At 40.2% G+C, this 14,984-nt stretch overlaps 1 protein-coding gene across 1 annotated transcript; it reads right to left on the bottom strand.

The window, feature by feature from the left end:
• Positions 1-472: 472 nt before the first annotated feature.
• Positions 473-8,787, bottom strand: LOC122060157. Its single transcript, XM_042623345.1, has 2 exons — positions 8,690-8,787; positions 473-2,376 (listed from the first exon to the last, which is right to left on the bottom strand). The coding sequence occupies exon 2, from the start codon at positions 2,371-2,373 to the stop codon at positions 598-600; it is 1,776 nt and encodes a 591-aa protein (XP_042479279.1). The 5' UTR covers positions 2,374-2,376; positions 8,690-8,787; the 3' UTR covers positions 473-597.
• Between the last annotated feature and the right edge of the window lie 6,197 nt (positions 8,788-14,984).

Here is a 14,984-nt window from a genome sequence, read left to right as displayed (position 1 = left end):
TTGATGAAAGAGGAGATGATCCTGATGTGACCCCCTCTCTCCCCTTACATCTCTTCCCCCTATTGTACAGTTTCAATGGACCACGCTAAACGGGCGGCCATGGAAAAACTCAATCCTTTAAGGAAAGATATACGAAAATATCATTTACTCACCTCTATATCTGATCTCGGTGATTATGCATTATCATTGACCGCATTGGACAGATGGGAATATCATTGGACAGATGGGAATAAACTAGAATAAAACCGAAACAATGGCCCACCCATCCAAGTAGGCCAGTATATGACCCAGAAGACTATATCCAAAAATCTGAACTGTAACAAGTGATGAGGCAGGGAAAAAAAAATCATGGTATACATTCTCTATAATGTTAAATGCTATATATCTCTAGTGTTTTTTTTTTTTGCTACGATATATCTATAGTGTTATTGCAAGTGATAATAGCTTAGAAGTCTAGATTTTCATTTTGGTAAGCTAGGAAGTCCAGATTTAGTAAGAGACAATACAATAGTGCGATCAGTCAATTGAGGCTAGCCTCAAAGTTTACCCATATTATATAACAAAGCTTCAACAAATTAAAATAAACACTTGGCCCTGTTAAATAAATTCGACAGACTTCTTTCTATCATTGATCCACGAATTTAATTGCTCTGTTTTTAAAACAAAGAAAGTTGTTGCTAGAGCATCCACATAACAGTTCTCCCCATGTTGGTTTTGTTCGAAGAAGACGCTGACCAGAGCATTCTTGCGGAAAATACCGGAGGCTTCTTTTGTTATTTTTCCAATAAAACAGAAATTCTTGAATTGGAATGCACAGTTGTTTCCCAGAGCTTCATTTACAATCCAAGTGGCATATTTCCCACTTGTAGCTTTGCTTGCACCAGGGAATGAAACTTCTTGTTGTAGGGTATCTGTTGGACATTCATTCACATCAAATTGCACCAACTTAAAAGGATTATGCATTATAAAATCCTTATCATAATAGCGAACTGTATTGTCAGGCCAGTCACGCAGTATTGAAGGGTTGGAGGCAATGAAGTCAAACTTAAGATATGTCCCCTTCTCGTTAACGAAAGTTCGATTCATCCTAAGAAAAAACTCTAAGAAGTTGGTGCGGTCACCTAAGACCCGAGAAGGGGCGAATTTGACAATTTCTAGATTGTCTGTCGATTCAAATATACCAGCCCCATTGGCATAGACAAACCAAAACCTATTATCATTAAGAGTATGTTTCCCGCCTGCCCTAAGTTTAACCATGATCTCATCCGGCAGGTTCACATGAACTCTTGTCAAAACACCTTTGAATATCCCAATAGTTGGAATGTTGAAATACCCATAGAAGATGGATTTTTTGTTGATGTTATCGATTGATTTCGTACCCATCTCCTTATTCTGCTTGAGCTCTGCCACATCTGCTTTAGAATCACGAAAGATAACTGGGAGGTCTTCCTCATTCATCAGATGTAAATCCCTCACTATAACATTGCCATCGATAAAGAAGTGGGCATCCACCATAAAGACTCTTAAGGTACTTAGACTCTTAATGAGACAAGCTGGAGTCATCGGAGTACTATTCGTTGTTTCCATGCCAATGCTTAAGCCAGTGCGTTTCTCAAATATATTAGCCATCGAGGCTAGAATCTCGTTTGCGGCTACTAAGAAAGTTGCGCCACATTCTTTGTGAAGGATCAGATCACATAACATCTCAAGAAACCTCAGCACAGATTCTGGACCTCCACTGGCTGGTGGTTCAAGGCCAAAGCCAATGAATACTCTCTTCATTGAGTTTGTGATCGCAACCATAGTTAGTCGGAATTGTTCCTGAGTCCAGTCTTGATCAATCTTTTGTTTCGCTAATTCGTTAAGTGCATCATTCTTCTTCGCCAATTCAGCCTTGGTATTGTCCAGAAGGCTTTGCAATTCATTAAGTGCATAATTCTTCTTTGCCAGTTCAGCCTTGTTATTGCCCAGGTTGCTTTCCAATTCCTTAATCACATCATTCTTCTTTGCCAATTCAGACTTGGTACTGTCCAGGAGGCTTTGCAATTCTATCACCTCTTGCGGCTTCGGCAATGGTACGTTTTGAAAACCGAAAGGGCCCAATGGTACCACCGTTTCTAGAATGAAGGTATCATATAGACATTCAAGAAATTCACCATCACCGTTGCGCTTTTGGACGTATACAATAGCCTTTCCCTGACGGTTTACTCGAAAGTTCTTAGAGCGCAAGAACCTCAAGAAATCATCACCCTTCGGCCCATCATAGACGACACCTGTGCTCCGCGTCAATTCTAATGGTTCAGAAAGAAGGTCAACTGAGAAGACCTCTAACCTTGCGTTCACATAAAAATTATCACTTGATGACCAACTCATTTCCTACTAAAAAACAAATACAAACAATCAATCACAAAGAAATGGGATTGTGATACTGAAAACAATGCTTAAAACCTTAAACTCTCATCAAATCATTATGGAAACAATTGATTCTAACATAAGAATTTACGCACTTCAATTCAATAAAACTGAATGCATTTTCATTTACCATCAACCACATCTTTGACTATTATTAGAAGCATAAAAGAATGATGTAAATAAGTTAATAAGGATTAAATTAGAGCCAAAACTTGTATTCAAGGCTATATGAAGGTTCCACTACGTCTTACTTAGAGCAATGGCTAGCTCATTTCGATCATTAAAATTTCTATAGATATTCACAAAATTTCCCACAACGAACAAGATTCCCCCTCCATGGGTGAGGGTAACCCTCCCACCCCGTAAAGAACAATAGAATTATCTATCTTGATCAGAAGTTCCTAGGAAAATGGAAATTTAGATGCAAGATAAATCAAAAGAGCTTCTGAGTGTCAATCTTTGTCTATAAATAACCAACCAACCCTTGATGCATTAAGATTTTTCTGTCAGCTCACAACCAAACTTCCTTACTGGAGGACAAACAAGGGGAAGGTTTATCTTTCTTTGCATCACCATCACATTCTAAAAATTGATTTTTTTGCTAACGGCAGGTATCCAGGCCTTCAGCCTAACTAGTCCCGCAAGTTCATACTGACCCCACAACCACATGGACCAGATCATACCGGTATTGAATGAGAAATATTCAACTTTCACTGAAAGCAGTGAAGAACACTAAACACCCCCATGTGAGTGGTCCCAAGGCGGTAAGAGGAGTCGAGCTCAAAACCACATGCTTCCTGAGGCGTAGGTCTCTTACCAATTCGTCTACCCCATTGGAGTTCACATTCTAAAAATTGATTATTAAACTTGAACAATAGAAAAAAGGGAAAGAAGTAACCTCTACTTCCAAATGACACCTATTGAAAAAGAAGACCCCTCTATTGAAAAGGCAATCTAGGATAAGCATCTTATGAAATGACCATCCACACAAAAATTCATCAACCACCTCAATACTCAACTTTAAGTTTAGCATATACTCATACTACCTATTGGACAAGAGATCATCAAGCTTTAATCAAAGACCTTCAAAACTGGAATTTGAATTCTCACGCCTTTAATTATGTGACATGAATATAGCTTTTGACATATAACTTACACGTCTATTATGTAAAGATGCTCCTAGACAAACATGCACAAATACAGACATGGATGCATGAAAGAATAATGGAACAGAAAAATATCAGCATTTAAGTATCCAACCTATATTATAGAGACCATGCTTACAAATTTGGAGGATTTGCACTAATACATCTCTTTGGTCAATATTTTTCAAATTAAAGTATTTGAGAGGTGATAATCTATTTATAGCTACTTGTCCTACTAATGGTGCAAAAACTTGGAAAAGACTTTTTATGCTTAGAGATATATATTTTTTGAAAATTCCAAGTGGTTAGTGGGTGAAGGAAATTTAAATTTCTGGCTGGATAAATGGATGGATTATGGTCCTTTGATTGGTTGGTTGAGCAATGTTGAGTGTTGATATATCTATGCAGGTTAAGGATGTTGTTGATACTAATGATTCTTGGAAGACAATTTTATTACTGCAACAAAATGTTCCCAATGATTTATAAAATTACATGAAGTCTATGATTATTCCTATTTCATTTGTGAAGGATAGACTTATTTGGATGCCAGTTGTGTCTGCTGATTTCTCTGTAAAATCTACTTGGGAAATTATCAGATCGAGGTTCGAGAAGATTGGTTGGGATAAATCGATATGGGCCTCTTCATTTCCAATCAAGATATCTTTTTTCAATTGGAAGCTGTTAAAAGGTAGAATTCAGGTTGATAGATCCATTCAAACCTTGAGGGTGAAAATTGCATCCAAGTGCAACTGCTGTGCCAACCATCACATTGAGTACATTCATCATCTCTTCGTAAAAGGTGTTCTCACTAAAAAGGTTTGGGGTTTCTTCTGATTATTTGGCATCCAATGGGATAATTTTCAATCCCTTTTTCAAAGAGTTTGTTTTCTGCAATTTTTATCAGAAAGAAAAAAGAATCAGCTTGGTTGTGTTATTGGGGTCCTTTCTAATTTTATTCTCTGAGAAATTTGGAGAGAGAGAAACTACTGTCGTTTCGAAGGAAAATCCAACTCCTCCTTGGCGGTTATTAAAAAGGTTACTCTCTGGTTGTCTTCCATTCAAATGCCAAATAACTTCTCTCGAGGTTTAACTGAGCGAGACTTGAAGTTGTTGTGGTATCTGAAAATTCCTATAACAAAGATTAAAATTAAAAGAATTACCTTTGTTAAGTGGATGCCAATCAGTGAATTTGTCTTCACTTTAATTGTGGATCGAGCTACGGAAGGTAATCCAGGACCAGGTGGTGGCAGGATTTGCCTTAGGGATCGCAAGGGCACCCGTCTTCTTTATTTTTTTTCTCATTTTTATGGAGTATGCTCTAATTATTTAGCTAAGATGAGAGCACTAATGGATGGTGTTCGCTACTATATTTCTTTAGGTATCATGAGATTTGTTGTTATCTCAGACTCAAAAGATATTATGCAATCTATTTCTGATGGTAAAAATGTTCATTGGAATTCTTGGTGGAACTTTCTATCTAAGCTTTTGCAATCGGTTTCTATTCCTATTTGGCACTCAGTGAAGGAAACTAATAAGGTTGCTAATGCTTGTGCTAATTTTGCTGTTAGTAATCGTTCAAATTCATGTTTCACAGAGTATAATTCTTTTCTAGACTCAATCAAGATTTTTATCAGGGATGATAATTCTCGAATTCCTTTTCTTAGATCAAAATAGATTATTTTTTTATAGCTGGTTACAAAGCCATCCATTCTCTGTATCTTAAAGGGAAATTGCTCTCGATGGAAGGTCGTATTGAACTAGTTCGTTCAGTTATATCGAGCATTCCTATGCATAATTTTGCAGTTTATTGGTGGTCTCAGGCATCAATTAAAACTGTCGAAACATGGATGAGGAACTTCATTTGGTCAGGCCAAATGGAAGGTCAGAAAAAAATCACTGTCAAATGGGAGGATTGTTGCAAGCCAAAGAAGGAGGGAGGTCTAGGTATTCGGAAGTTGCGAGATGTTAACAGAGCTTGTCTATGTAAATTAGTATGGAAGATCAAGCATGAGGATTCTAGAATGAGCCAATTTTTCAGAGCAAGGTTTACTACTAGCGACGGCGATCTCAAGAGCTACAAGTCTTCATCTATTTGGTAGGGTCTAAAAAGGGTGTGAGATTTGTAACCAATATGGAGAGTTGGACAGGAGGAAATGGCGTCAAGATTAGCTTCTGGAAGGATCGTTGGTTAGAAAATTCCTCATTGGCGGAATCTTCTAATCTGGACTTAGAAGCGCTTACTTCGAGGTAGCTGCGGGTGGCGGATTTCATTAGGATTGGTGAGTGGTGCTTTCCAAATGTTTCTTCAACATTCCTATCTGAATCGTTTGAGAAGGCTAAGAGAATATCCCTAACGAATTTAGAGGATGTTTGCCACTGGAAATTATCTTCGTCTGGAGCCTTCTCTTTGGCCTTGGCGTGGGAAGAGCTAAGAAGCAAAAAGGCGTCTGTTTCTTGGTTTTCCATTCTCTAGAAAGCTCTTCTACAGCCACGGCAGACAATATTTGGATGGAGGTTAGCCCATGGTAGACTCCCTATAGATGACCAAGTGTGCTAAAAGGGGATTGCAATGCCTTCGAGATGTGGGTTATGTGAAAAGGCGGAGGAATCTAGTTTCCATCTTTTTATTCACTGTGAGTATATCCAGGCCCTGTGGAATATGTTCTGTGATCTAATTGGTGTCAGATGGCAACACTTCACAAGAATGGAAGATTTATTTAGCTGGTGGAAACGTAAAGCAAAATCTGTCACATTTTGAAGGTTATGGCTTAGTGGCGCGGTGTTAATTCCTTATGCAGTTTGGATGGAGAGAAATATGAGACTCCACGAGGGTACCTATTGGCATCATAGGCAGCATTTTGCTATGATTAAAGGAGAGATAGGCATGATTTCGACAGTGCACCTTGGGAAGAACTTGTCGGTAGCTGATTTGATGTGTGCCAGGAGAGTGGGAATTCCCCGTGTAATCGGCAAGCAAAGGGAATTTTTTGAAGTCCGATGGTGTCTCCCCCCTCAGAACTGGATTAAGCTAAATACTGATGGGTGCTCGCTAGGGAACCCTGGAAAGGTTGGAGCTGGTGGTGTGTTTAGAAATTACAAGGGCGAACCTTTGTTGAATTTCAGAAATTTTGTTGGTGTAAAATCTAACTTTGAAGCTGAATTCATAGCTCTCATTACCGGCCTTGAACATGCAAAAAACTCTTGTATCCAAAACCTTTGGATCGAGTGTGACTCTGCTGCTGTGGTGTTTTTATTCTCCAAAGGGCTGGTTTCATGGTTTATTCAGCAAAGATGGAAGGGCGTTCTCTCTTTTTTGGGCTCAATTTCTTGGAAAGTCACTCATTGCTACTGCGAAGCAAATGTGGTAGCTGACTTCTTAGCGAAAACAACAGCAAGATTTGAAACTAATTCCCCTATAGAGGTATAGCCCCTTCTCACCTCCAGGGAGCTGGAATTGGATGTGGCCCAACGGCCAAGATACCGATTCGCTTAGTTATTTTTTAAGGATTTTTTGGGTTGTTAGTCTAAGGTCTGAGGTCCTCTCCTGCTGATGGCAATGTCGAAGGTGGGGTTGATTTTACTTCCTTAGTCTAAGTCTTGTAGAGTATATCCTTCCTCTTGTATATTCTTTCTTTTTATTAATTCAATGATCTTTAGCGAAAAAAAAGTTGGGCTTTGGTTTTTTTTTTTTTTTTTTTCCTAATTTTATTTAGTCAAGTCTTAGGATGTTGGGTTCAGGGTAAGGGGGGTTATGTCCCCCCCCATTGTATTTTTCTCATTTATCTTCTATCAATAAAATTTTTGGGTCCAGCCAGGGGTACGTAGATAAGTTCCTGGTTAAAAAAAAAAAAATTGTTCTTTTTAAAATGGTATAGATTGACAAAAGTTAATTATGGTTCTACTCTAGCATCTCTTTTTATTTTTTTTTTTGCTAAAGATCAACAAAGAATATATTAGGATTAGAAAAATGATAGTTTACAAAAGAAAGCACTTTGAGATCATATTCCACCTTCGGCAAAGAATATATTAGAATCAGAAAAATGATAGTTTACAAAAGAGTAATAGTAATGATTTTTATCCAAAGAAATTAAAGTATGAGATTATCAAGACTTGGATTCTTTGTAGCGTAACAGGGCATGTGGCGCTCATCTAACGCTCAGAAATGCCTTGGGCTACGCAGTGGGCTCCATGCTGAGTATTTCTGGCTGTTGGATGCACGCCAGAAGCCTTATTGCACCACAGAGGAATTCAATCCGAGATTATCATAGTTTGATAATATATATTTCTAAAGTCAAAACACAAACCAAGATAGCAACAAAAAATTTCATTTTTATAGATCCTTTGTGTTGCAATAGGGAGTGTGCGCGCATCTAACGGCCAGAAATGTCTTGGGCTGCATATGGAGCATTTTCTGGCCGTTGGATGTGCACCAGGAACCTGTTGCGCCACAGAGGATTTCAATCCGATATTATTATAGTTTGATAATAGATTCTTTTTTAAAGTCAAAACACATAACAAGATCGCAACAAAAAATTTCATTTTTTTTTACACCATAGGACTTCCCAAAAGCACTTTTGAATGAATCATGTTTTGACATAAAGGGAATAAAATTAACAGAGGAAAATTAATGCTATTAAAGAAAAAAAAAAAAGAGGAAATTTAGGGAAAAAATTTGGCTGCTACCCGGGTTACGGTTAACCCCTACTGGCAACCAAAGAAATGGAATAATTCACTTCTCTTAAGATTTACAAATATCTTCCTAGGTTATTGTATTTTCCAAAATACCCTTCTAGATTTCATTTCTTAGGCTGTCACAGGGGTTGCAGCTACTCGATCAGCCGCTAAATTTCGTTCAAAGGGTTTTGGTTTTTGAGATTTTATAAAAGTAGATAACAACAGGCTTTGATAGCAGGAGGGATTCCATTGGACATTTTAAAAAACAGAACGGACAGTAAACATTGATTATAACCATTATTTCCAGGAAAGTATGTGTAAGCTATTTTCAAGTAAGAGCACTGTAAACACTAAAATCTGTCAAAGGCAATGATTGATTAGAAAAATGATACCTCAGAGACAAATTTATTCCCAAAAGCTATTTCCATGAAGATGTAACAAAAGTTTAGGAGAATTACCTTGAAAAAACGACAGAATCGAACAGAGAGAGAGGGAGAATGAGAGTACGTAATGCGAAGAACGTGCGCTCTTGGTGGTTGGAGGTGCCCGGGGAGAGAGCCTTGAGAGAGTGGTTTTGTAAAAAGATCAGCAAAAGAAGAAGAAGTTGAAGTTTGGAACCTCAAGAAATCCCAAACTGATTTAAACAGTTAGGGATCTTCAGTTTTTCCCTTTTTTTTTTTTTATTTATTTTATTTAATAACACGTTTGGAATGGGATTCGAGACTTCAATTTCTCCTGGGCTTTACCTTCTTGGAAGGATTTCAGTCATTCCAAACTTCAATTTCTCTTGGGCTTTAACTTCTGGGATGGATATTAGTCTTCCTAACTTCAATTTGTCTTGGGCTTATTCACCCAGATGCCTTGTACGAGTTCAAACCTGGAGGAACATCTTCTTCTGCAACACTTGTTAACCTCTCATTGATATGCTTTACATTTGATTCAAGCTTGCCTTCTACACCTACTGATCTATGTATTTATTTAATCAAGTATTTTTGTGTTTTCTGTCAAAGATTTTCTAATAAGACGTTTTTATCAAAGATTCATGGTTGGATTCTGGAAAGATTAACTAGACAGTCTAGACCACTCACAAATTTTTTATGTGCTAATCAAGTATTAATTTCTATATACATTTTTATCTGGGGTACGTAAATTTCCATATTCATTTATAGTATTAACAAGTGGAGATTTTGGGTGGGACCTAAACACGGAACTCCAGCTTCAGAAGAGGAAACTCACATGCCAACCTTCTTTAGCTTAGTCCCAATTGGCTATCTTTGTAGGGGTTTCCAAGAGAACGATAAGTGTTTTTAGTGTAAATGCCTTTTCGGAGAAGGAAGGGAAATATGAATTTTTGATGGCTGAGTTAGAAGGAGATCGTGTGACCTGCCCGGAGGGGGAAAGGAACGATGGCCGCCCGCTGGACAGAGGCAAACAGCGACTGATCATGGACTTCTTGCGCCCTGCGTGCCCCTCCACTCCTAATGTGGTGCCTGGTACCACGGCGGAGCAAGGGGATTCGAGAGAAGGTGAGAGAAACAATGAAGATAGACGGCCTATGGATCGGCAAGCATGCAAATCCTATGCTACGGTGACAAAGAAGACTCTCCCCGACGTGGAGGATCTCCCAAATCCGATTCGCGTCGGATCTCTGACAAGGGTAATGATTCCACAGGAAGAGTATGAAGAGAAACTGGAGACCTTCTCCTTTGAGCTGATAGGCAAAGTAAACTTCAAATATGTTTCTATGGACGATATAAGGAGCGAGGTGTTAGCTGCATGGAAGCTAAAGGGGAAAGTGAATCTTTCTCCCCTAGGGAAGGGTTTTATCCTATTTCGTTTTGAGAAGGAGGGAGATATGGCCTCAATATGGAGGAGAGGTCCGATCAAAGTAGAGGGACAAATTATTCGTTTCCAGAGATGCCATCCAGAGCTTCCCATGGAGTATTGTCATGAGAAAATTCTATTGACCATGGCAAAGGCAGCAGGAAGGCCTGTCGCTCTTGACAATAAAACCTTAAATGCAACGATGGGCAATTATGCAAGAGTCCTCGTTGAGATGGAGCTCAATGGAGTCAAAGTTGAGGAGATGCAAGTAGAACAAAGATACCCAGGAAAGGATACGCTATTCTGGTTCAATCAGCGAATCATCTACAAAGACGATATGGTTAGATGCTTCTCGTGCAAAAAACTGGGACATCATGCTAACTAATGCAAAGGAAAGATGGTGGGGAAAGCTGCTGTCGAGCAGGCTTCTCACCAGATCGGCGGCGGCAAAGACGCTGGCAGGGAAGAAAATCCCTCCCAAAAGGTGGGTGATCATCGGACTCCTACCAGAATGGTAGCTGCGGTAAATGGGAATAGTTCCCATATTTGCCAAGATTTAGTGGTGGATTTAAATGGAGAAGAATATTTCTCAAATGAGAATATTCCTAACAATGAGGTGGCTGCAAAGGACCTGATGGGTGCTGGAGCGCAGAGGGTGGATAACACACTGCACGTGGAAGACCTTGGGTCGACCCAGTCCTCTAGTCCATCTGAGAATGAATTGCAGGCCTCAGGCGAGGAAAGCGATCATAGGGAGGGTGGTTTACCAGTCAGGGAAGCTCAGACACAGAGGGGGGCTCTCACATGGTGCGTGCTCTGCAACCACGGCGTAAAATTAATTACAAACCAGGCGGTTGTGGTGGCAGAGGGGTAAAGAGTGGCAGGGGCCAAGTTCGGGAGGGGGCTGAGAATAATGTGACAGAGCTCTCTCAATCGTGCCTGGTGGAAGGCCTAGTAGTTATTCATCACAAGGAAGTGGAAGAAATAGACATGATCATGCAGCGTGTTGAAGAGTTCGATAGACTTGGAAAGCAATCTTCCGAGAAGGAGCAGAATGATGTATCTGCTCACCACTCCGCCTTCATGCAACTGCCCATGAAGGTCTACTTTTGGAATATCAAAGGAATTAAGAAGGCGGCAGGTAGGAATGCCTTACGTCACTTTATTAAGGATAGAGCATCGGACATCATATGTATAGCGGAGCCAATGATTGAAGTAAGTGATTTTCCAAACTTATTTTTTAATAAACTGGGATTCAATAGTTCTTTCACTCACAATTGCAGAACAGGGAAACCCTCTAATTTGTAGATCTTATGGATGAGAAATTTGAACACCCCAATTGTTGTCTCTGAGTCAGAGTAGCACATTTCGATCTCTATCAAGTGGGAATCGAAATGGTTTCAGATTTCTTTCATTCATGCCAGTAGCTTCAGAGCAGGAAGAAGGGATCTGTGGTTGAAGCTAGTGGCCAATCTCCCCCAGCCTTTAATCCCTTGGGCTATTATTGGGGATTTTAATGCGACTTTGCTTTCCCATGAAAAAAGGGGGCCAGGGAATTTTAGTATGGGTTCAGCTGATGAGTTTGGTGCCCTGGTGGATGCATGTGGGATAACACAGCTACCGTCATTGGGGAGGAAATTCACTTGGTCTAATAATAGGCGTCGTGCCAATGTTTCGGCAGTTTTGGACAGATGTTTTTGTAATGACGAATGGATTGATTGTTTCCAAGATTGTGGCCAACGGGTCCTCCCTAGAATTGCTTCGGATCATTCCCCCTTATTGTTCACCTCAGCTCTATCTCAATGGCCCATAAACTATCCCTTTAAGTTCCCTAAGTTCTGGATGGAACATGGAGATTTTGAGAAGGTAGTTGCCACATCATGGGAAGAGTGAATCTCAGGGAATCCGATCTTTGTTCTTTTGTTGAAACACAAAAGGCTGAAGGGCGTGCTTCATAATTGGGGGAGAGAGGCCTTCCCGAACTTCAATAAAGCCCTTGAGGAAGCCAAGGAGAGGCTAGCGCAGGTGCAACAGGCTATTGAAATAAATGGTCTAGATGATCATTTGTTTGGTTTATAAGTGAATGCGAAGACCTCTCTGATAAAAGCCTTAGAAAACCATGAAAAACTTTGGGATGAAAAGGCTAAAGTTAGATGGATGAAGCAAGGGGATCGCAATTCTAGGTTCTTCCATTTTTTTTCTAAAATGCGTAGACGCAGAAACTCTATAAGAAGCCTCAAAAAACCTGATGGGACTCTGGTGGAAGGTCAAGACCAGATAGGTAATTATACAGTTAATTCCTATGAGCAATTTTACAAAGTTGAGCCTTTAGTGGAGCATATGGAGCTTCTTGACTCCATCCCTGTGGTTCTTCACCAAGGCGATTGCTATGTGCTTGATGCCTTACCGGGGAATGAAAAAAAGTAAAAGAGCTATATGTGACCTGGACCCAGATAGTTCTCCAAGCCCGGATGGATTTTCTGGAGCTTTCTTTAGAAGATGCTGGAATACTGTGGAGCTAGAGGTGTGTAATGCAGTTAAATATTTCTTTAGTACTAGCCAGTTGCCTAATGGTGTGAACAATAATTTCTTGGTCCTTATTCCCAAGGAAGAGGGAGCCTCTTCTCTAGATAAATTTAGGCCATTGTGTTTGGGGAATTTTTATTGCAAAATTTTATCTAAAATTATGGCGATGAGGCTTGATAAATTGCTCCCCAGGTTGATATCTGAAGAACAGGGAGCCTTCCAGAAAGGAAAGTTAATCCATGACAACATCAGTGTGGCTTCAGAGCTGGCAAATATGATGTTTGCTTCTATGAGAGGGGGAGGTCTGGGATTAAAAATTGACATCAAGAAAGCATATGATAAAATCTCGTGGCCCTTTATGTTTCAGGTGTTGTGTCGTTTCGGGTTCACAGAGAAGTGGATAACGTGGCTGAACCAAATTTTGATATCCACTAAGATATTGATTTTGATTAATGGAGGTCCACAAGGATTCTTTGGTGTGGAGAGAGGTCTGAGGCAAGGGGACCCCATATCTCCCATGCTCTTTATTATTGCAGAGGAAGTGCTCTCCAGAGGTTTGAAGCATCTGATCCATGACAATATATTGAAGCCAATTCATGGGCCTCGCGGTGTCAAAACCCCTGCTCATATTCTCTTTGCCGATGATATATTCATCTTCTCCAATGCTTCAATGAGGTATGTGAGGAATCTTAAAGACTTTCTTCTAAAGTACCAAGAGTTCCCAGGGCAGGTTATTAGCTTAGAAAAAAGTAAGCTATTTTTGGGGAAAATTTTCCCTTCCAGGAAGCATCGAATCTCTGATACTTTAGGCATTCCCATGTGGACATTCCTTACAGGGTACCTAGGTGTGGAAATCTTCAAGGAAATGATTAAAAAAGATACCTTGTTGCCGATTAGGGACAAGGTTAAGGGGAGATTGGCGGGCTGGAAAGGGAAATTGCTTTTAATGGAGGGCAGAGTGGAATTGGTTAAAACGGTGATTTTGGGAATGCCGACCCATAGCTTCTTTGTTTACTGGTGCCGACCCATAGCTTCTTTGTTTACTGGTGGCCTGCATCTCTAGTGGCAATGATGGAGAAATGGATGCGGAATTTTATTTGGATAGGTGATGTAGATACGGTCAAGGCTGTCACGGTGAAGTGGGACTCTATGTGTAAGCCCAAGGATGAGGGAGGTCTAGGGCTTAGAAGGCTGCGAGATTCCAATAAAGCAATGCTGTTCAAAATGATTTGGAGAATTAAAACTGAGAAGACAGCAGCGTTGACCTTTCTCAGAGCTCGATTTCTAAAGAAGGATGGAAGATCTCCCAAAAAAGGCAACACCTCCTCTATATTTGCAAGTATCAGGAAGATGTGGACCTTTGTGGATGATAAGGAGCGTTGGATCATAGGGAATGGTCAGCTCGCAAATTTCTGGAAGGATAAATGGTGGGGCCAAACTCCATTATGGAACTTCTTTCGCTGGATAGTGATCAAAGCATCTCTACATCAGCAAAGGTAGGGGAGTTCATTAGAAAAGGGGAATGGCGCCTACCTGAGGTAGTTTCTGCTCTTCTTCATGAAATCTTTGCTCAGATTAAAAAGATCGACATTCCGAGTTTGCAGATGGAGGACTTCAGGGCTTGGTCGCTAGATCCCTCAGGGAAATTCTCCTCGAGGTCGGCTTGGGAGGATGTTAGAGTGAAGTCCTCGAAGGTGCACTGGTCTACTTTGATTTGGCAGAAGAACCTTCATCCAAGACACTCCATTTTTGGATGGAGAGTGGTGCACGACAGAATCCCTATGGACGACCTGGTCTGCCAAAAAAGTGTTTATCTACCGTCCAGATGCGACTTGTGTGGAGAGGCTGAAGAAAGTATGTCTCATATTTTCTTACACTGCTCATTCTTCATATCGAACTGGAAGCATTTTCTAGATTTTTTTTGAGGTGGTGTGGGTAGATCACCCAACCATTCAATCGTTGTTTAAATGGTGGAAGAGGAGAGCTCAAGTTATTCAGATTAAGAATCCATGGAAGTTGGGTTTGCTAATCATCATCAACCATATTTGGTGGGAAAGAAACAAGAGAAGGCAGGAAAATAAAGAAAGGGCAGTGCGGTATGTCTTTCAAAGTATAAGGCAAGAGATTCAGCTTTGCTGTGAAGGGTCAAGTGAAGAAGTTCGTTCGATCTCGGACTTGATGTCATGTAGGAAGATAGGCTTAAGTATAAGAAATCCTACCTCCCCTCCCCCTCTTGAGGTCCTCTGGTGTAAGCCTCCCAGGGAGTGGTTGAAGATCAACGTGGATGGTACCTCGCTTGGTAATCCAGGCAATGCAGGTTCTGGTGGAGTCTTAAGGAACAATGAAGGCAAAGTAATCGACTCTTTTAGCATTTTTACGGGAGTCAAACAAATATATGAAGCT

This window comes from Macadamia integrifolia, chromosome 13 (genome assembly GCF_013358625.1).
Source record: "Macadamia integrifolia cultivar HAES 741 chromosome 13, SCU_Mint_v3, whole genome shotgun sequence".
NCBI lineage: Eukaryota > Viridiplantae > Streptophyta > Magnoliopsida > Proteales > Proteaceae > Macadamia > Macadamia integrifolia.
This window is presented reverse-complemented; position numbering and strand designations above follow the sequence as displayed.